Source organism: Oxyura jamaicensis, chromosome 1 (genome assembly GCF_011077185.1).
Source record: "Oxyura jamaicensis isolate SHBP4307 breed ruddy duck chromosome 1, BPBGC_Ojam_1.0, whole genome shotgun sequence".
Lineage (NCBI taxonomy): Eukaryota > Metazoa > Chordata > Aves > Anseriformes > Anatidae > Oxyura > Oxyura jamaicensis.
In genome coordinates, this window is record NC_048893.1 from 76,599,913 (window position 1) to 76,623,098 (window position 23,186).

Below are 23,186 nucleotides of genomic sequence, written 5' to 3' on the forward strand. Positions count from 1 at the left end.
AAGGGCATGTGCCAGCATAAAAGAGGCCCAAAATGTTTCTGCAGTGAGGGCGGGGGCTTAAAGCAAGATCTATTGCAGTCACACTACAGCACTGCAGATACTACAAAATAACTGCAGATACTACTAGAAATAACATCCTCTTCTGACCTCCCCTCCCCTCCCCTCCCCTCCCCAGGAGCAGGTGTCCACATCTGCCCAGCATGCTCTTCACTCTCCTGTGTTGCTCCCTTCTGTTGCAGGCCTGGTGAGGTCATCAGGGATGTTTGGACCAACCCTGGGCTTCCTGCTTGGATCTTTCTGTGCCAGTCTCTGGGTCGATATTGGCATTGCGGATATCGGTAAGAGTCAGTGCATCAAATGTATGTAGGAACCTGCATGCTAGGAAGCACACTCCCAGTTTACTGCTCCAAAAAGGGAGGGCCTCCAGAGGGCTTTCCTACTCAAAATCTGATGTTATTTCTAGTAGTATCTGCAGTTATTTTGTAGTATCTGCAGTGCTGTAGTGTGACTGCAATAGATCTTGCTTTAAGCCCCCGCCGTCACTGCAGAAACATTTTGGGCCTCTTTTATGCTGGCACATGCCCTTTCTACACCCTTGCTGCACAACTAAGAACAAGTGAGCAAATGAAATGTTGTCCCACATTAGGAGAACAGTGGAAGGACTTTGCTCATGGCATTTTTGATGGCAAAAAATACATTCTCCTAAAAAGCATGCAACAAAGATTCTGATGAAACCTCATTTCCATCTTCACTTCTTCACTTCATTCCCTTCTTTTCATTTCCTTCCTTCACTCTCCTGTCTCTAATCCCAGGCAAAATCTGAGTAACATCAAGGAAAATCTATTAAATTGGGGAATGGAAGAAAAAGGAAAGAAGGAGGAGATTGAGAAAGGGAGGTTCTCGTCCAGTGGTGAAGGAGTCTCTTGCTGTCACTTGTCCCCACAGAAAGTGCTGGAAGATTGCAGCACAGAAATGCCACCAAGGGTCCAGATGGAGACAATGGCATGTCTTATGCTTGACATCCTGGGACTGATTTGACACAGGCTGCATTTCAATTCTTCATGTGAAACATAAATACCTCTGTTCAGGTGTTTAAATAATACATATAAGGATGCATATAGACAATTTAATTGCTCTGCATGATATCTGATCTCTTTTCCTGTCTGTTTTATAGATGCCATTAGCATAAATCCCAAAGATACCCGTTGGGTTGGTGCCTGGTGGCTTGGATTGCTTATCTGTGGAGCAGTCAACTTCATTGCTTCATTGCCTTTTTGGTTTCTGCCTTATTCCTTACTGAAAGAAGGAGAGGAGCAAAATCTGAAGATGACTCATCTGCCTGCTCAAGATCCCTGTAAAATGGACCCCTCAGTTCAGCCACAGTTGAAGTTCTCTGAGGCAGTAAAAGGTGAAAGATTATTGCCCAAATGTTAGCATGAGAATTCTCTCTCAGAGGTTCATTTTGAACCGAGTATGAGTTTGCACAATCCTCCGCAAAATGCAAGTTTCTGCAATGCAAATAATGGACACAAATGCTCTCTCTCATTTGTTATATTATTAGCAATATTAATTATTAATGTTATTAATATTAATTGCTAAAGGTGTGTTTCAGTCACAGTTTAAAGCTGTTTTTATGTCCGACATCTGGAAAAGGTCATGCTGTTGCATTGAGCATTTTCTCATTTCAACACAGTAGCAGTCAAACAGCTATAATCATTAGAAGGAAAGGGGGAAAAAACATTTCATCCTTCATTAATGAGCAATCCACAGCTGGCAGGTTACTGTTTTCCTGTGACCAAAATATGTGAGGGAAACAAGTGGCTAAGTATTATCAGCTGAAGAGTTCTCACTAAATCCATGGCTCCGATGTATGATCTCAGTGATGCTGAGTTAACCTAGTACAGGCAAAGCCAGTCCCAACTACACATTGCTGTACTCAGTCCCCAGAGGGTTTATTTGTAGGTATGCATACATGTGCATTCATTTGGTGGTAATGCACTTCCCAGAGAAGTGCTCTGATGTGTGATCTTTTAGGCAAGTGTACCCGTGGTAAGATGGAAAGGTTCTTGCCTTTGGCTGAGCCAGGTACTCCCTTTTTCTGAATACAGAAAACTCTATACCTGCTTAGGGGGCTCTCATACAATTTGTGGAGGCTCCTGCTTTTAGGCAACAACCTTTTCACCTGGTATATAATAGGGAGTCTTAATGTTCCTCTAGGGAAGCTATCCTGTACAGGTATTGGTTTTCAGCCTTGCAAGCCAATGGTGAATAGTCCTGTCACACACAAGATAATCTAGAATTTCTGATTCCCAGTCCTGCATCCACCTTGCCTTGCTGCATCATACAGTAATAATTCTGTAAGTCATGTGCTGGCAATGGGGAAAACTCTCACTTGAGCAAGCATATGTTTTGACAGGCATAGAATTATAACCTTCAAGACAGACACTAATTAAATTAAAGTTAGTTTTATTATCTATAGGATTCCAAAAATACCTCTTCTCTGTGTTTAGCAGGGTGTACAGCATATACCTCTCCATTACAGATTTCCTACCAACTTTGAAGAAGCTGTTTGGAAATCCAGTTTTCCTGGTCTATGTGTTCCTCACCATTCTGCAGTACAATTCTCTTGTTGGGTTGATAACCTATGAGACAAAGTTTATGGAGCAGCAATTTAATGTATCAGTGGCGAGAGCAATCTTTCTAGTTGGTAGGTACCTGTCCTTACTTTAAATTCCAATATTAAAAAGGAAGTTTTCTTAGCTATTTTGTATCCCTTTTAGGAGGACCTTCTTTGAACTTTTATAGTGAGCAAAAAGTACATAGAAATTTATTAATTTTCTCCTACGTTTTGAAACTGGATGTTAATTTTAGAGCTAATATTACTCATCTACCTAGTTTAGTCAGCTAGAGGATTATTAGAACTGGATAGATTTTTTTTTTTGGCTGAAGCTTTTTCAAAAGAATGAGTTTGGGTTTATGAACATGTGCGCTCTTGGAAACAAAAAAACCTACAAAAACTGAAATTAAATATCAACTAAAAGAAAAAAAAATGTATAATTTAGAAAATTTCTAATGACACTTCTGATTTTCTTTTTCAGAATAAAACCTTTGTATAAACACTCTTGAGTTTTCATTACAAATATAAATTTTATATGCAACGAGGAACCAAACTGTAAAATTCCAGGTCATTTCATTCAGCTCAAAACTCCTCTTCTGTTTGCTGGTTCCCTCAAAAATAAGTTCTTTATAGTGTTCTAAAAAAAAATAAAATAAAATAAAATAAAATAAAAATTTAAAAATGCAGAAATGATATTAATCTTAAAGTGATGGATTAATATGATCTCATAACCTGGCAAGATACTGGGGTATCTGAGGACATCACAGAACTTGTATTACATTACTTGAATCTGAAGGCAATTTTCTTTGCTGTGGGTCAGATACAAAAGGGGGAAGAATTTTATTTTTCATGTCTTGTTTTGGATTACATTTTACAAAAAAAAATGCATGACAGACCAACCAACAAACCAACCGAAAAAACACTGAGTGAAAATAAACCCCTCACAACAAAACCTTTCAAAAACTCTCTGCTTGGCATGTAAGTATTGGAACTGGAGTTTGTGAAGTGCTGAATTGATTAACTCTAAATGCAAAGCTTTCCATGATTCACTCTCAGAGCAAAATGGAACATGATGCAAAACCAGAGATTTCTTTCATGTTCTGTTTTGGAGATTTTTTGGGTAACTGTCAGGAAGTGTAATGCTTTAATTTAGATGAAGAAATACCCATAAGCTAAGATATTCATATTATTTACTCCATTTTCAACCAGGCACCTGTTTAGATTTTCTTACATCAGTATGCGCACAAACAACAGTGTAATAGAAAGGTAGGAAATTCCAAGGGAATAATTTTTAAAAGCCATAATGTAATGGATTAAAATAAATAAATAAACAAAAACTAAACAAAAACAAAAAAACACTGTGCTTTTAAAATTCAAAAGAAAATGAAGAAAAAAGTTAAACTGTTTACATGTTATAAAAATTCTTAGAACCTCAAAGGATCTGTCCAAAAAATAGTCAGTATCTGATGTTTTTGGAACTACTACTACCTGATACTTATTCTAAAAAGGGTCTATCCAAGTGACAGCAGTTAACATCTTTCTGTTACTTTTTATTTACAGGTGTAATACTGTTGCCTATCACAATCCTGGGGATGTTTCTAGGAGGTTATCTGATCAAGAAATTCAAACTTGACATAACTGGAATAACAAAGTTTGCATGCATCTCCTTTATAGTAGCATATCTGTTAAACCTGTTGTACTTTACATGCAGTTGTGAGGTGCTCCAGCTGGCTGGTCTGACAGTGCCCTACTCTGGGTTTGTATTCTCTTGGGTTTGTGTTGGTCATGTTTTGTTCCATTATTGTTACCTGCCTCATGCAGAACATGGTACACACACTTAGTAGTTTTCCTCTACTCTCATAATCTAATCTGGTTTTGCAATCCAAACCAATCTAGACTACAAACCTTCTAACCTAGGAAACATTTGAATTTGGATTATACATGGCCTTAATGTTGATTTACTGTAGCATATTACTACTCACTCTTGCATAAAATATATCCACATATATATAGTCTGTTTGAAAGAATTAATTTTCATTGAAATTGAAGTGTATTACGTCACCTGCTTTTGTCAGTCAGTGTGATTTCAACTGTAGCGGAGCTACTGTGATTATATCACTTTATTGCTCCTTTGCAGGTGATACACGAAAATCCTTTGTGCTGAAATAGAAATGTTAGGATGAAATGATACCTAGTGCTGGGGATATGAAGAATATCCTGATTTTCTTTTTCAATTCTCATTTAAACTGGATGTTTCTTTTTCTAAAGTGTTTATTGCAAGATATTGTCAATATACCCTTGAATGCTGGCAGATTTCTAATTAAGATGCAATTGAATTTTTATAGTCTATTTCAAAACTTTAATTTAAAGTTGGTCTTCTGCTACAAAATAGGGAGTAGGAGCTAAAAAAAAGTGTGGAAAGTGGCTTCACCAAAGCCACCCCCCCCCCCCCCCCCCCAATACCCAATAGCTTTGCCTCTAGAAGGGATCATCCTCTAGATCAGTATTTACCGATCTGCACAGTTATTCAGTTTCCAACCTCTCTTGGTACCTGGAGCTGCCAACCTGCCTGTGTCCATCTTCTCAGCTGAGAAGTAGAAAATCGTTATGGCAGGATGGTGTGCTGCCCACAGAAATGTTTTCCCTTCCCTTACCTGGATTGTGGCCATGCATCCTGATGAATATTTTGCTGACCCCAGCAGCTTGCCACAATTGATTACTGTTTAAATTTAGCTCAGGCAGGTCCAACAAATTTCAATGGGATTTCAAAGGATTAAACCAAATCCAGCAGGGCTTGCTAGATTTTCAATTCAGACAGAAACTCAGGCCTGTGTTTTTTTAAACTAAGCCTATGTTCAAGAAAATACCTAGGTGTCTTGACAAACCTGAAACCGAGGTCAGCTCTAAGGATAGTTACATAAAAGATGTCAGAGGTTTATCCAGTGGAGATAGCTGCGGTTGAGCACATCGTCTGATGCTGCAGAGTGAGTTAAAGAATAAACAGAAACATCAAGGCAGTGAATACTGAAAGAGCAATTACAGATTCCCCAGGTGAACTGATAGTGGCATGTGACATGATTGTTCTGGTTAAGTGAGTTACATACCTCTTTACCAATTTTAAAAAATACACAATTATTTTCCTTTCTAAAGGACTTAAGAGAAATGTGGACCACCTGAGATATGTTTTGCATTGGCAGGGAGGAAGAAAAGGCAATTTTTCAACACTTTAAATAGAGAATCATTTCAAAGAAGGGGTGATTTGTGGACACTGGGTTCCTAACACTTTCTGAAAATTGAGCTCTGCTACCATGCCCTCAGAACTTCTGGCCACTTTTTGCATTCTCATTTCTAGTTGTCATCCACTTAGTTTAGCTCCCTGGGGCCTGAGTTTGATGTTTCTCACAGAAATGTTAATAAAGGTGGATGATACAGAAGTCCGTGATATGCTACCACAAGAAATTAAATCTGGTAAGAAAATGTGTTCAAGCCTGATCCAGGTGCAGGGCTGTTGCTGAACACAGACAGAGCTGATGTGGAAGCAGCACTTCCCACTCAGACTCATGCAACTTTCATTGCCACTAGCCAGCTCTGACTCAGTGAACAACTATCAAGGATATCTTGCTGCTGTATTTTTATGTAGTTTTGTTTTGTCACTTCTAGTATGGTATGAACTCTACTGCTAGGGGAAAGCAAGGCCAGTCTACATGGTTTAGTGGGTGACATTGATAGTAGGGTGTTGGTTGGACCAGATGATCTTTTCCAACCCTAATGATTCTATGATACAAGTGATAAGAGATTTTAGATATGATTTTCTTATCCTTGGGAATAACTTTCAAATGAAAAAGTAATATCAGCTATTCACTTCCAGTCAAAAATACTTAGTTTTCAAGTTCCATACCTTTTCAGCAACAATCCAGCAAAATGTTATTGGATGATGAAAAATATCAAGAGAACTTTGGTTTATCTTAAACTAACTTTGCCTCCATACTACAGTTTCAGTTTTCTAGATGGTAGCAGATATCTGTCCTTGTCGATTGCTTCACTTTGTACTCATTTTTCCTGCTTACTCCCTGATGTTTTCTTAGAATATTTAATTCTACTAAATAATTATTTTATTTCTTTCTGTTTTCCTCCAGAATGAAACAACTTTTCTCCCCCAAAAACAGCTTCATGGCCAGTTGCAATGCTGATTGCAGCTGTGAGGTGGATCAGTGGGATCCTGTATGTGGGGACAATGGGATCACTTACATGACGGCCTGTTTTGCGGGATGTAAATCATCAACCGGGACAGGAAAGAATATGGTGAATGTATAGACAAATGATTATACAGATAACCAGATTTCTCAATCCATTATTTTTTGACTTTATGATTAAGAAATCCTATAAAAACAGTTGTCCATTCTGTACTATTTAACCTTGTAGTAGAAACTGAGTGAGTGCAAGGTTGCATGTTGGATTTTTAAAGGAATTGTTGTGGTGAGGTAAGTGAGCTACTCAGAAAAGACATGAAACAGACTCTTGACTTACATTTCTTAATGTTTTTATTTTTATTTAAGTTAATATAGATATATATATTCTCAGCAAGATGACCATAATTTTGGCTTTTAGTTTCTCAGTATCTCTCTTACTGTGTAGATACAACACAGCTAAGAGGGGATTACTTTAGACCAGACTTTTACTGGTCTGGTCACTACACCAGCAAAGTTCTCTAGTGTCAACTCATTTGAGGCAGACCTGCATAAAACTGTGCTTGCTGGTTTCACAAACTTGTATAAACCATGCTGGAATTTCCTGCTTTCCTGAAATGTTGTAGCTCAGGAAAGAAGATCATAACTCTAAATTGTACAGTCAAGAGACCCATTATTTTTACATTTGGCTATTTTTTTCAGTGCATCACTATCAAAGAGATTTCCAGCACTCCTAAAAATCCTGTTTTGGCAAGACCAACAGAAACAGTAGGTTTGCAGAAGTCTCGAGGTGCTCAGCCAGACATTTGAAGTCCAGGCTGTTGCAAGAGATGGGATTAGCTTTTTCCAACTCTTAAATGTCTGTGCTCACCTTTTGTTAAATTGCTTTTAAGTAAGGTACCATCATTTTAATTTCAGTCAATAGGCCATAGCCATATGATCTATCTCAAGAGCACAACAGACCCAGAGATCTATTAGAGGAACATATTGCTCATGTATGAGCAATATTTAGTTCACTCTTAGCCAAACTGGCTGGTTTGGCTCAGATCAAGAGTACAGAGCAGTTTGTTGTGCCTGATGTAAAGTAGAGAGGCCCCATTGGGACTGCTTGTTGGAGGCATAAAAAGCAGCTGGGACTTGATTACTACTGCTACCCCAGCTGGGTTTGGATATGGTAGGGCCAAAGCCTTATAAAACGGTTTGCCCTTAAGCAGATTGCAATGGAAAGACATGGCATGTATGTATATTAATGTAAGTACCAATTAAATTGCCACGGTATGGACAGATGATCTGCTTCATTTAGAGTTTTGCGGCTCTTATAATTGCTTGTTACTACTTTTTGGCTGCAGTTTATGACTCTAAAAGCTGAGCAGTGTTAACAGATCATATGAAAGGTCCTGGCCTGCTCCAGTGAACAGCTGACTAGGTTAGCCTTGGCCCTTGCTGAAGATGAATGCTTACTATATCCAGGTAGCTGAAATAAAGTCTCCTTATGCTACACCAGCAAACTTGAAGAAGTTTTTACATTGGAAGAAAAAATACATAGAAACCAACCTCAGGTCGTCAGGTATGAAATTTATGGACAGGAACAATATCTAAACAAATACTTAATTTATAACAGAATCCTACTCTGAGCCTAAGTGCCAAACTGCAGTAAATTAAGCATGCTGTATATGCTAAAAAGCAGCCCTTAAGCGAGGCCCTATAGCAATGAAAAAAAATAAAAAATAAAAAATTGTCATATTAATTGGTGCAAATGGCCATGTCTTCTGCCAGGAGCAGAATTGTCTTAACAACACTGAAATAGGCAACATTTTCAGGCTCATATCCATAGCCATATCCTTTTGCTTCATTCCTTTCAGGGGAACTGGCTTTCTAACCCATGCCTCCTGCTAACTTCAAAAACCATGAAAGAGCCCACACTCAATCCAGCATCAAATGCTGTTTTGGATACATGATGATATAGATCATAGAATGGCTTGTGTTGGAAGGGAGGTTAAAGACCTCCAACCCCCCTGCCATGGGCAGGGACACCTCCCACTAGATCAGGTTGCGCAAAGCCCCATCCAGCCTGGCCTTGAACAATTCTAGGGATGTGGCATCCACAGCTTCTCTGGGCAGCCTGTGCCAGTGCCTCATCAGACTCTGAGTGAGGAATTTCTTTCTTGTATCTAATCTAAATCTACCTTCCTTTAGTTTAAAGCCATTGCCCCTTCTCCTGTCACTACGTTCCCTGAAAGAGAGGCCCTCTCCTGCTTTCCTGTAGGCCCCCTTTAAGCACTGGAAGGCCTCTATAAGGTCTCCCCAGAGTCTTCTCTTCTCCAGGCTGAACAAACCCAAAACTCTCAACATATCTTCATAGGAGAGGTGTTCCAGCCCTCTGATCAGCCTTATGGTCCTTCTCTGGACTCACTCCAATATATCCATGTCCTTCTTGTGCGGGGGGCCCCAGAGCTGAAAGCTGTACTCCAGGTGGGGACTCATGAGAGTGGAATAAAGGGGGAGAACAGATATCCATGACTGCATAATTGAGTCTGTACCTGTACAATTTTAATTTTACTTATGTTCTTCATTGGATCCCTGAGCAGAATGGCTGGATAGCAATTCACACCTGAATTTTATAGCCTTCACCCATCTTTAGCTTACATAGCATGACTTCAGTCCTAGCAACTGCATGGATGAAATTAGAATCACAGTTGCTTTGTGTCTTTGGAGCAGCGCGGTGTCGCTGGAGCATACCAATGAACTCGGCCATCAGTCTGCAGAGAATATTAGGGAGGTTCTTTCAGCATAAACAACAGTCTGCCTGTTATGGAGAGTAAAAAATATAGATACTAAAATAGTTTTGAGTCGCTAAATTCTGATTAGTTTTTTTTCCCATCTTCTCCTTTCAGGTGTTTCACAATTGCAGCTGTGTGGAAGGACAAGGACATGGGCTTGGCAATTCTTCTGCAGTTTTGGGACAATGCCAAAGAGAGAACTGTACCAAAGCATTTCCCTATTTTTTAGCATTACAGACTGCATGTGCATTTATTTTAGCCTTAGGAGGCACTCCTACATACATGATTATGTTTAGGTGAAATACTTTACCTTACCTTGACCATAAAGCTTGGGGAAAGAAAAACAGAATATGGTGCTACCATTTGATTCCTATTGTGAGGAATGGTATGCTGACCAAACTGGGGCTGTGTGTCTTTAGCTGTTCTCTGAAACCTATCACTTAATTCCAATTTAAGGTTGAATAGATACTTTGGTGATGGAGTGGGTAAGCCTTACATTGACTGCAAACAGTACATTTCACTTCCAGTGACAGGGATGTGTTTAACAGAGCAATGAACTTGAAGTAAGTGTGATGCTAAGCCATGTCCAAGGTGACTATACTGTTCATATTACTCAAGAGAAAAACATTCACCTTTGTTAAGTTTTGTTGCCTCAGAATGTTTTGTGTGTTGTGAGAAGCCTCCCATTTTATTTCAATCTGGTACAAACAGAACTATTTCAGCAGCAATCATTTTTTATTTTTATTCCTTCAATTGTAAAGCAGCACTGCTATTTTACTCTCAGAAAAAAAGAAAATGTTCTCTGCCTTTCATACAAAAGTTTCTTTCAAGTCATACTCATGGGTGAATTGCAATCATCAGTATTCAGTGCACATGACTAATTAACTCTTTGTCCTAAGCTGCTGATTATTCTGCAGTATTTCTTGATGTAGACATTCTTACTCCTTACCTGGATTATGGACAAGGGTAACTTTGCTGGGGAAGTTTCCAGAATACTGTGTATAGTAAGAAGCCATTAATGTTAATATTGAAAAGATGATATACTGATGCAGTGTAAGCCCCAGCTGGGGAAACAGGCTGGCCATAGCAAGCCACATGCCTGCTCCTGTGCCAGCTCCATACTTTCTGCTGCTTTTTGTAAATTGTTTTAGTTCATCTGATGGACACAGTCTCTGTCTCCACTGGTAGGAATGAGGTGCTTTTACATCCAGGTGACTCAAGTTTGTTGTCCTGTAAAATGCTAGAAACAGAGATGGATTTTATCTACATGTAGCCAGCAAGGACTGCACCTTCACCATTGAGTGGTACAGCCCCTCTAAAGCAACGACTGCCTTCTGGAGCTTAACTTCTGGACATAAACTATCTATTTATAGTTGGTTCGACTCAATTTTCCTGTGCATCCTCTCCCCAAAACCTTTGCAATTTGCTCTCCTTTGGTTCAAGAGAAGTTTCTGTAAATACTCCCATCTATTTCAATGGGAGTTCATCCACTGAAATCGACATGAGGCTCAACACATGATCTCTAACTTTGGTGAATGCTTTTAACTACTGTTGAATAAGATATGCTAGGTTAGCCACATTACTCTTGCAGTGGAGCACGTGCAGATATTCACAGCATGGCAATCACTGTAGCTATATTGTTCTACTGCTTCCCCAAAACATCAAAACAATATATTATATTTTTCTCCTTTTTAGATCTGTTTCACCAGACCTGAAATCCTTTGCTGTTGGGATTGAAACTTTAGGTGGTAGAGTACTAGGTAAAACTTCATTTCCTTGTGTCATTCAAGTAGGCAATAAGATAGACCCAAGTTAGCTGTTCCAAATGAGAACAAAAGAAAATTTTGAGGAATGTTATTTGCAAGCAGAAAATGCATTTCAAAATGTTTGGAGGAACTTGCTACATGTTTCCTGGTATGTAATTACCTAGTATGTAATTACTATATTACTATAGTACTATAGTACTATAGTAATATAGTAATTACTATAGTATTATAGTACTATAGTACTATAGTAATTACTATATTACTATTACTAATATATATTTTTTTTCTATGCCGTGAAGGAATCAGTCAGGGAAAGGAAAGTGCATTATACATTCTTTTTTTCTTTCTTCTTACTTTCCTTCTTTTTTGGACACATCTACCTGAGCATGATTAGTCCAGATATCCTTAACACCCATGCTCCCTTTGGTTGACCATTTTTCACTTACAGCTATCATGTACTCTATTATTTTCTTTGTTGTGTTTAGCTAACATAAATAATCCTCACAGATTTCAGAGATATAGTCTGCCACGCCTCTAGCAAACCTTGCCTTATCTTCACTTTCTTGATGACTTTTGAAAACTTCCCCATGCAGACAAACCCAAGTAGTCACTTGTATCTCTCTCCTAATATCACATTTTTGCTGAATGCTGCAGAAGATCAATCTTATGATCTTACGAAAAAGTTTTCATAACAAAGTCACATGTTACACGTGAAAGCTTGCTGATTATATTAAAGCGTTATAACTGTCTAAAATGATTCTTTCAGTACTACATAAGTAACACACTTAATAATGTAATAACATACTTGGTTTTGATCATAAGCTTAATTTGAGCCCTTTGCACTAAGCTAGTCATTTTTTACTTGCAAACTGCAGTATAATACCTGAATAGATACATTAGTTTATGTATTTATGATATTCATGTATCATGACATGTAATTCCATACCAAGGACTGAAAATTTGATTGTATTATTTCTTTAAACAACAGCAGTTATAATTGTAATAAAAATATAATTAAAATGGAACTACTAACATTTCCCCCCACCCATATAATCTTCCATCTGTTCAACCTACCCTTTGGGTATTTGCTTAAAAAATTTCACAGGTCTTGTGATCTCAGAGCCAGTGCAGGATTTTTGTCCCATTTTATGCAGCCATAATTCAGAAACCCTGAGATTAATTTCCTAATTTCTTTACTATGACATTAAACTCTATGATCTGCATGTTTGAGATCATGTAATAAGATTTTCTTTGCAGGAGGACTTCCAGCTCCTATTTACTTTGGTGCCTTGATAGATGAGACCTGCTTGAAATGGGGGACAAAAAGCTGCGGGGGATCTGGGTCTTGCAGAGTGTATGACACAAAAGCATTCAGGTAAGGTAAAATCTTCAGTAAGGGATTGGGAAATTGGCTTTTGAGGCAGTTTGACCAGCAAATACCAAAGTATATTTTGCACATAAGAATTGTCAATAAACAGATTATGATCCTAAAGCACCATAACTCTATATTTTGACTAATCCTTAATAAATCAAATAAGCCACATACTTTTGGTCAAATCTAACACATGGCATTGCTGTGCACTCCCTTACATCACTAGTATTAGTTCCCTTAATGGACCATTAGTTCACTGTATAATTCTGCAATGCTCTGGCTTTGTGGGAGACCAAACGACTGTAGAGTAAGCATAATACTGAGAATGCTCTTCCTCATCCCTCATTTCTGTTTCCTAATGTATAAAACACCTCACAAAATCCACTTGAAGAGGCAACCCAAACAGCTGCTGGTGCACTAAATGCAGGAGAACTGCATGCTTCCCTTTAGGGGCTGGAGGGAGGCTGGGACAGCAGAGAATGCCCCAGCCTGCACTGTTCCTCCTGTTCCTACACTAAAATGTAACCATCTGCTGAATGGGAGAACTCTTCAGAGAGCAAACATCTCTGCTACATTTCTGCTAGGAGTATAGACCAGATTAGGGACTGCCTGGGGCTGAAAATCATGTTTGTTTTGTTTTGTTTTGTTTTGTTTGTTGTTGTTTTGTTTTGTTTTGTTTTTGTTTTTTTCCCAAAATGTGGAAAGAGACATGGCTGAGAATAAATGTTTTTTCCTAAATGTGTTTGGTATCACTCAGAAGTGGCAAGTATTATTAACATAAATGTATTTTGGCAATTTTTATTTATTTATTTATTTATTTTTTTAAGAAATGTCTATCTTGGCCTCATTGCTGGACTACGGGCAGGATGCTCTCTATTATACATAGTGCTTTTTGTTTTAATAATGAGACGCTTCAAACCAGATGGCAAGGAGATGACAGATACTAAAAATGCAGAAAGACCAACCAGCAAAGAACCAGCTACAGTGAACAAAAAAGAAATTCTTCCTGGTGCACAAACTTCAGAGGAGAGTGAAGAAACTTACATGTGATAAGGAAACAAGGCCTCTCCCTAACTCTGCCTATGCTTCAGTTTTTCTAAGCACAACTGAGTCTAATTACTGACTTCAACAGCTGGTTTACATTTGGAGGTTCAAAAAATATCCTTGAAACTTTGGCCTTTAAGCTGATTTGCTGATTTACTTTATTCTCATACTGTCCTCATCTGAAAAAATAGAGTGAAAATGTTTTCAAAATCTGGGGGAATTCTCCAACTTTGCACTCTCAGTCCTCTTCTAGATAGCCCATAGGACTGACCAGAAGTTTTCCAGTATAATAAGTTTGATTATAATTGAAAAATTAAAAAGAAGAAATCCTCAATAATCTTATATTCCTTTTTTAAATATATATATATATCTGTATTTCAAGTCCTCTTGCTCTGCATTTAGTGCTATGGCTCTACATGGCTAATCAGGTTACACCTGACCAGTTGTTCTGATGGCCTTTGCTGTGCAGTTCATGGTTAGTGCTCCTTGTTACAGACTTGGTCCAATTGCCCATGCTCAGGTGGGAGCCCCATGGCTGCCAGGGAGCATCTGAACAAGAACTGCACAATGACTCCAGGGTTTGGTTTGAACACATTAAACAATCAAACTGGATTGCAAGCAAAAGAAAGTAGTACATTAATTTTGCAGTACATTTCAGTGTTGAGTTAAACATACTCTGAACTGATGCAATAAATGGATAGGTGTTAAAGTTAAGTTTCTTCAATTTGTTTGTTTGTGTGTGTATGTGTGTTTGCATGTAAGGGTATTTTTTTTATGGTTACTGCATGTATACCAGATGTATATAGATTTCCTTCCGTGTTCCGTGGAACTGCCAGCTAGCCTTGAAATAAAGTGCTGAAAGCTTGCAAATTCACAGCTTTCCATGAACAGACTAGTCTAGAGAGAATCTGTAATAAAGGATGCTTCCAACAGTGATTACTGTAAAAAACAGTGTCTAAAAAATCTTAGCATGTGATATTTCATTAGAAGTCCTCATGGCATAGCTTCACAATCGGAGCAAATATGCCTTGATAAGAAGTTGTAAGTCGGTTGTGTCTCCATCATCACAGCCATTTTAGTTTCTTTTTTAAAGGGTGTGTCTCTGCTCCCTGAAGTCCTGTGTACAAGCTTAAAACTAGGAAACAAGCTTCCTTCCCTAATCTTCAGTTTTCTTGGGACATGGAAGGGAGCACTGCACAAATATAAAGAAACTCTACCCACGCCTTATTTGAGAAAACAACAGAGCAGAGGACTGAAGAAAGGGACTCTACAGATGAAATGTTCTTCTCAACTTCTAATTTCTACCACTAGCCCCATTTAAGTGCACACATGTGAATGGGGGAAGGGTTGATGTGGTACTCACTGAAAGCAAGTTCTTCAGATCCTAGCTTTGGGGTTGAAGTTATATGCATTTTATTGCTTAAAGACAATGGCCAGGATATTTAGACATTGCATATTTTATTATCATAACTCTGATTACAAACTACCAGAAGAAATGAGGAAGGAGAGTTTGTTATAAGAGAACACGAATGAAAATCTCTCTAGTACAGATGATACCAACACTGTGTCTAGGTCTGGAAATAAATAAAGAAAAATCTAAGTTCCAGAAACCCCAGAAATTTTTATGAAGAGAAAATAATGGTGTATCTCCTACTGCAAAGAATGTTTTAATGTTGAACAAATATATTGACAGTTCTAGAAATACTCTTGATCTGCTCTAGGCATATAGATTCAGTCAGGTGACTCATGCTAACATCATCTCCCTTTTACTTCTGTTGTCTCAATATTTATTTCTGTACACTGTTTTTATATTAAAGCTTTTTTTTTTTTTTTTTTTTTTTTTAATGAAAACATCTTTTGCACCAATTGCTTGATTTTCCCAGGAGGAAATGTTTTAGCAAGAGTGCGTTGATAATTGATGTCAGACTAGAAATGAGATTCTGGTCAGATCCAATGATTCATGTCTAGATATTTACCCCAGCTGCAGCTTGATGCAGAGATTTTTTTTCTGATAAGACAACATAATTTCTCATAACAAATCAATGATAGTATAAACACTACCATTTGTAATATTAATTGAACCTCTGTCTCTGTATACACCCAACTCTCAGTCTATAACACTTGCCAACCTTTCCAACATGCATTGTTTTTTATGTGCCACTGTGTCACTTTACTGTGAAGAACAGATAGAAGTTTCTTCAGGGAAAGGTTTGTTCTTCAACATGCAATTGGCCTCTGTCGTGCCAAGCAATGGTCTGGTCCTTCATTTTTGCTGAATTTCTATCGTTTGATTTTCACCACTTTTCTTAGTTTTTCATGCCTACTCACATCAGCATTTCTTCTCTTAAATCCCTGACGCTCTAGCTAGCATTGGGTCAGCAGTTGCGATTCTCATTGTGTTTTCCCATCTCACATTTTTTATTGCACAGTCAGATGAAGCCTGGGGCTCTGAGTTTCAAATCACTGGCTTAAACATCAAATGGCATCTTCAAAAAACTAATACACTGGGCAAGCTCAAGAGAGGGTGAATGTGGACCATTTTTTTGCCTGTGACACAGTAAAAACACTTAACACGAAGTATAGGAATAGTCCCATTAAACTGAGCAGAAATTACTCCAGTCCTGCATATGGAAGCTATAGCCATGAAGACTAGTTCCTCTCCTCTTTGTAACACTCAGCTCATGGATACCTTTCCCCCGCTGTATGTCATGGTCTTGAGTTGAATGTTTCCTGGCAGACATACTAAGAATTAAACACCTGACGTGTACTTACGGAAAACTCCAAAGTGAGGAACTTCACTGACTGACTATTCAGTAGAAAAAGCCAATAAAGGGGCAAGGCTGAAGCTTGTCTTCTGAGGTCAAGCCTTTATTGTCTGCCAGGTGCTTAATCCACTTTGAACATACCCACAATATCTGAAGGAAATGTTGCAGATGTGACTGTGGATGCACACTCAAAGCTGTCACTGAGCTGGGTGGACGTACCTCTGTGTGGCCTGGTACACTCACCTCTTCATTGCTGAGTGCCCTCAAGCTTGGTCAGATGTGATTTCATGCCATGTAAGTCTCTTCTCAATTAATTACTTTGTTAAAGACTGATTGATGTCTGCACAAGTTACCCTTATTGCTGACAAATTCTCCCTGGTGTTCTCTAAGAAGAAAGAGGAACCATTGTTCTTTAAGGCAGTAAGATAAAATGTTAAACAAGAAAGCTATGCTGGAGGCATTTAAATTTACAGCTACACCCAATCAGGCATGCTTTTGAGTAAATAACACAAATCAAGTAGTTTAGTGTCTATTATAGGCAGCTGGGTGGGTGACTTATCATGGTAGTTTTGCTGAAATCAATGAAGAAATAACAGAACCAGTAATTTTTTATCAGACTGGAAGGTTTAAGGGCATGAGCTTTGTTTACCCAACTCTTGTTTGAGTTGACTGTAAAGCCCTTTACTGGCATTATCAAAGTCCTTCTGTCAGAATAGCTATGGAAGGTAGTGCCTTATCCCAGAAGACAGTGCAGTTTATATTTGGCATTTCCTTACTTTTAGTCATATAATGAAGAAGACATAATAACCTATGACTACTTGTTTTTATCATATTTTTTTTAGTTATTTATCAGAGAAAGAAAAAAAAAAAAAAAACACAACAAACTAGCAGCCATAAATCCACACTTTTCTGTATGCATTAGGATCATATACTCTACAAAGACCAAACACTCCAACGGGTTTTGTGTCCCCATTTTCAACCAGACCTGTCTATCCTGGCACGAAAATAAATTGGGACTAGAGTACTAGCTGTCACAGAATAAAGAGAAAATACTTCAAGCTGTCAAAATAAATTTAAAGCATTTGAAATATTTTAACAAAAATAGCAGAAAAATAACATTAGATTTAGTCTACCATTTTTTTTTTCACTGTGGAATATATTGTTATTTTGCCTACTTCTGGTGTGGAATATGGGCAAAGTTCTTTCTAGCTGAAAGTGTTAATACAGATCTGAAACACACAAGTTATTTTCTCCGGTATTACATACATATATTACTTCCTAATTAATTCATACTTCTATTCTGTGCTACTGAAGTGTAATTCAACCACAGTTCAACTCAACCAAGAAGAAAAATAAAAATAAAAATAAAAAAATCCTGCTACAAATACATCTGGATTTTGAGACTGAGCAAACTCAAAAGAGTTGCCCCAATATTAAAGTGGTCTGTAAGGCCAGAGAAGTTGTTTTTTAGAGAAGGTAAGTGATTCTTTTGTGCATGGCCATGGTGTTGAGAGGGTGGCCGTGGGAAGAATGGGAGACAGAAAATATTCTAGTATGCTGGGTGTGTCCTAAGAAGGTGTTTGTCCACCTCTTTGACCAGATATACATTATGGCCTGTCTGGACCCTTGAACCTAAGTCCTCCCTAATGCACCAGCAGCACCCCGCAGGAGGTGGGGACCCTTAGCTTAGGTCTAAAGACTGTCTCTGTCACCATCTCTGTTTAAGAAAACCAGGATACAGCTCCTCTATTGTGCAGTCAGGATTCTTAAGGATCAAGCAAAATCTGGGCATGACATCCATGGCATGACCACGTGCAGCACGGTGGAGTTATTTTGTGGGTTTGTACAGGCTGTGTGTCACACATATAGTGAATCTGGTCTACTATGAGACCACCATGGTCTCACTGCACTTACAGTCCTGATTCAGTTCCTGGGACTTATCCCTCCTCTGTGGGATGAGCTGCTTGCAGCAGGGGTGGACTTGCACTGGCATAGGTGGAACAAAGGAAGACTGGAAAGACTGGCAATCCTGTAAGGTTGAAGCTGAGAGTTAGGAGCTTTTTATACAGCCACTCACCCATGTCCAGTGCTACTAGAGTTCCTGCCTGAGTCACCTGTTGAGCACAGTATCTTGAGTCGTCCCTGAGCAGAAGAGAGAACAAGTGTTCGCTCCACCAACACTTGTCCAAGCCACCATAGGGAGCCCAGGAGGTCAGTCCCAGCTGCTCCCCAGTCATCAGCTGCTGCTTCCCAGCTGGAATGCCTGTACAGCCTTGCAGTCATCCATGCAAAGCAAAAGATTTCAGTAGATCTGTGGAAAAAAATTAAGAGAGGCCTTACAAAAGTTATTATAAAAAAATACAGTGGACCCAAACTATTCTAGAGGAAACCTAGGTTTTGTCAGAATAAAACTTATGTAATGCAGAGAATCTGAGAAGTATTTCGAAAACTATTGTAACAGTTTTTTCATCTTAAACCAGAGATATTCTGAGTCAGTGTCTGTCATATCTAAATAATTCATCTCTTCAGCTGTGTTGCACTATAAAGGCATTTATATAAAAATGCAACATTATCTTCTCCTCTAAAATCATCAGGTAAGAAAACATGAAAAGGGTTTCATGTTTCTCAGTAGGACATATCGCTGCAGAAATGAATGAGTGTTTTTCCTGTTATGTGCGTCATCTTATTTGAGTGCATATTTATTGTGTTATCATCTCATCGGTGGGATGCTAATACTATATTTTAGTTCATATCTCCAAAATTATTATTATACTAGGTCTCAGATTGGATTTCTTATATGTCTAGTGAATTCTGCCACTCTTGTAGCTCAAAAGGCATTTCCAGAGGAAAGTTAGCAATGCAGACTCAGATGACACCAGAAAGTGTCCTCCAAGAACACCCTGCTTCTAGGTGCCTCAGTGCACCGTCAGACATGGTTGTTGAGCTCCCTTATGGAGGGTCCATATGCAGCCCTTTGGCAGAGAGCTATGTCTAGTTCCTTGCAGCCACTGGTGGTCTGACTTTCTGAGACCCTCAGGTCATGTCCCTGCTAACAGAAGTGTGTTGCTAGTTTGTCTGGCTTGCACAGAGACATTGCTGCCTGATGTCCCAGCTCAAGGTGGCCCTACCTAGGCTCATAGTGAGCCGTGGGTGAGCAGAGCTCTGCCAGCTGTGCTGCTGAGGCTGCTACTCCTCTTCCCCACATCCTGTGGGCTGCTCCTGGCAGAGCAGCAGCCTCCCTTCCACCACTATGTGTCATGATTTGAGATGGTTTTATCTGTGTGGCCATTTGGAGCATAGACTCAGGGTGAGCCATGTCCAGCTCTGAAGGAATTCCCTTACCAAGAGAGATAGAAAACCCTGGTCTCTCCTCAGACTAGAACAGGGGCAACATATATTAGCAATATATATTTTCATAAAGTTTGTGCTCAAGTCCTGACCTGACCTGATAAGACCAAGGGAACCTGAAATATTACTCCAGTACTAATAACAAGTTATAGTAATGATAATGATGAAGTGACCTGATAGGCCTGAAAGGTATGTCCTGGGTTTTATCTATCAATTGCTTCAACTTTTCTTTTAAAGCTGCAGGTGCATGGGTGAGAAAATCACCATAAATGTAACAGGTAGACTTCTATATAGATTTTTAATCTTTATAGCCAGCAAAAGGTATGAATCATACAAGATTACCATAGCCAATTATATTATATCAGTTGGAGAATGGCTCATTGGGATACCTGGCTTGGAAAGAGGAACACGTCAGCACATGAATAAAATTGCAAGTGAAGTGAAAAATTGATTAAATATGGCTTTAAGAGACTGTGAAGACATATTTGATCAATGCCTAAAAGCATTGATCTGCATATTCAAAAGATGATAATGAATTTAATGAAAGAGTTCCATTTTTGGGTTCCTTATTTTAGGCAATGTAACTGATTTTGAGTTTAAAGCTGTTAGTGCTCCAATAAATCGAGTACTGGGCACCCTGAACAGCATGTTACTTAAAGAATAAAATAAAATCAGGAAATGTTTGAACCCAGACAGGTTCAACCCCTTTGAAGATAATGAATGTTACCAATTTATTAATGAAGAACAAAACATTACATTTTTTTTGGAGCTACATCCTTTTAGAATAGAAACTATTTTCTGAAGCGCTTCCTTTCTTGTACTTATACTGATGGTCATTCAAATGGAATTTTTAAAACACTTGCTTACATGGTTCTCAGTTTAATTTCTGAAAGTGAGGCATTTTGGAGCTTGAATCCACTGGATGTTATAAAGTAATCTGAAAGAGAAAAGTATGTGTTTAGAAGTTTTGCTTATAAATTTGATTCATAAGCACTTATAAGTGCTTTAGAAAATGTTTTTTATCTGTCATTCTTAAGCCTGTATTTCTTGACCCAAGAAATAAGTCTATAAGAGAGCAAGTACTTGAATGCAGATGTCCCAGATCCCAGATCCCAGCCGCCGCCGCCCACCTGCCACCCAGCAGCCCTGAAGACGTGCTCTCTTGGCCATGCATGGAGGACACTGTTCCTCAAGGGCCACGTGCCCGCCTAGGCCCTCCCACCTTCCTCTCTGGGATGGGGGAGAGAAAAACTGAAGCCTGTGGGTTGAGACAGAGACAGTTTACTAGGACAGAAAATAATAATAATATGTACAAAACAAGTGATGCCCATTGCAATTGCTCACCACCCACTGACTAATGCCCAGCCTATCCCCAAGCAGCCAGCTCCTCCACCCCGGCTAGCCACCCCTATATACGGTTTAGCATGACACCATATGGTATGGAATACCCCTTTGGCCAGTTTGGGTCAGCTGTCCTGGGTCTGTCCCCTCCCAGCTCCTGCTGCACCCTCAGCCTGCCTGCTGGCAGGACAGAGCGAGAAGCTGAGAAGTCCTTGGCTTAGTGTAAGCACTGCTCTGCAACAATTAAAACATCAGTGTGTTATCAACATTATTCTTATGCTAAATCCAAAACATAGCGCCCTACCAGCTACTAGGAGGAAAATTAACTCTATCCTAACTAAAACCAGGACAGTAATATAATAGCTGTTAGAGAATAATTTCTGCAACTGGGAGAGTAACTCCTTTAACCCAATTGTCTCTTCAACTAGAAATTGCACAATGCAGTATTGCACTCATGCACCAAAACAAATCCTCCTGGCCCTGCATACAGTGCCTACCTAGAGGTCACCTTTTGGATCAACTGGGCCAGATGGTTTGTAGATTTTCTTTGTTATTGTCAGAAATCGGATTAGACAATTTACTCTGGTTACTGTAATCAATCTCATTTTTTGTATTCCAATCTATTTTCTTTTTTACTCCTTAATTCAAATTACAAAATAATCCTTACCAGCTGCTGCCTTTCAAAGATTTCCTGCATCTACTCTCTGCACTGTATTATCATAACTGTTTTCAACAGGAGATAAAGTAATTTAGGTAGTACATTGATTTGATAAATTCACGTTCTGATCTTTAATGTTTGCCTATCCACCTATTCATAAGTACCTGCCGCTAAGGCAGTTTTGTTTTTCAGTCATACAGTTGATGAAACCTTCAGTCTTAATGAAGCTTTTAAGGAACAACTGGACTCTAGCTGCTCAATGTATTGGCTGCTGTTGCTTTCCAATGAAATGTAAGTTGGCATTTATTGCAAGTCAAAATTGATTGTAAGCTAGCAAAGTTGATACCTCATTAAGTAGAGTCATCAATATGAAGATAATGACAGCTCATCCAATGGCAGATCTTCTAATCCTGCTAATGTTTGGATTACATTAAGAACTAGCTGAAATGTGATAGCGACATCATCGTATCACCTGTCCTAAGACAGGTGCTGAATTTACACAGGAAAAAAAGTTTGGAATAAGGTCAGTTATGAGACCTGGAAGGCAAAAGCATTTTTTACTTTCCATAATGCTTCATATCAGCCAATGCATTCCCGAAAACAATGAAAACAACAAACAACTTTAAATCCCATGTATTCAAATGAGGATTAAAAAAAGACTAGTGGGCTGAAATTAATGATGATTCATAAATGAGTCAGCTATTGAACTCTTTCAAAACCTGTTTTCAAGAAGAAGGAAAAGAATAGTATGAATAATTAGAAACTAAGGAGCTTTTGCAAGTAAATACTTGCAGGTACTTAGTGGGTAAAAGTAAGGAATTCCAGAAAGCATGCAGAAGAAGGTGCACTAAGAAAACTAGCTTGAGCTATTACTGACCACTAACAAGTATCTTTGAAGAATATTTAGCAACTGTTAAGATATCAGATGATTGTAGCAAAGAACTTGACATTCACTTTTTGAAAGACTCAAGAAATCCAACTTCATATGAGACATTTGTCCTTAAAGTGAGTAGAACATATCAGTGGTCCATCCTTGGTCAGGTCTGTGACTCTAGTCCAACAGGGCACTCACTGCAGGCATACCTAGCCCCATGGAGTGTCCTTTGTATTTTCACAGTACTCCAGAATATTTCACACTGGTACATTAAATTAATAGATTTTTTTGAAGTCCAAGAATTTTAATAGTAATGACAACTCATACGCTTAAATCTAAAGTCACCTTCTGATGATATGCTGCTATGGATAAAATGTATGACAGACATTTTACGAAGAAAGCCATTTTATAAATTCTTAGATAAAATAAAAAAG

The 23,186-nt window shown here is 38.6% G+C and overlaps 1 protein-coding gene across 4 annotated transcripts in view; it reads left to right on the plus strand.

The window, feature by feature from the left end:
• The window catches only part of LOC118157477 (solute carrier organic anion transporter family member 1C1-like), a 23,257-nt gene extending 8,777 nt beyond the window's left edge, over positions 1-14,480 (plus strand). For all 4 annotated transcript variants that reach the window (XM_035311829.1, XM_035311837.1, XM_035311845.1 and 1 more), the window contains 9 exons: positions 240-338; positions 1,175-1,408; positions 2,543-2,707; positions 4,178-4,373; positions 6,754-6,919; positions 9,699-9,880; positions 11,280-11,344; positions 12,608-12,725; positions 13,550-14,480. In XM_035311829.1, coding sequence (XP_035167720.1) covers positions 240-338; positions 1,175-1,408; positions 2,543-2,707; positions 4,178-4,373; positions 6,754-6,919; positions 9,699-9,880; positions 11,280-11,344; positions 12,608-12,725; positions 13,550-13,772 — 1,448 coding nt within the window. In that variant the 3' untranslated portion in view covers positions 13,773-14,480. The remainder of the gene's footprint in view (positions 1-239; positions 339-1,174; positions 1,409-2,542; positions 2,708-4,177; positions 4,374-6,753; positions 6,920-9,698; positions 9,881-11,279; positions 11,345-12,607; positions 12,726-13,549) is intronic.
• Positions 14,481-23,186: the final 8,706 nt, after the last annotated feature.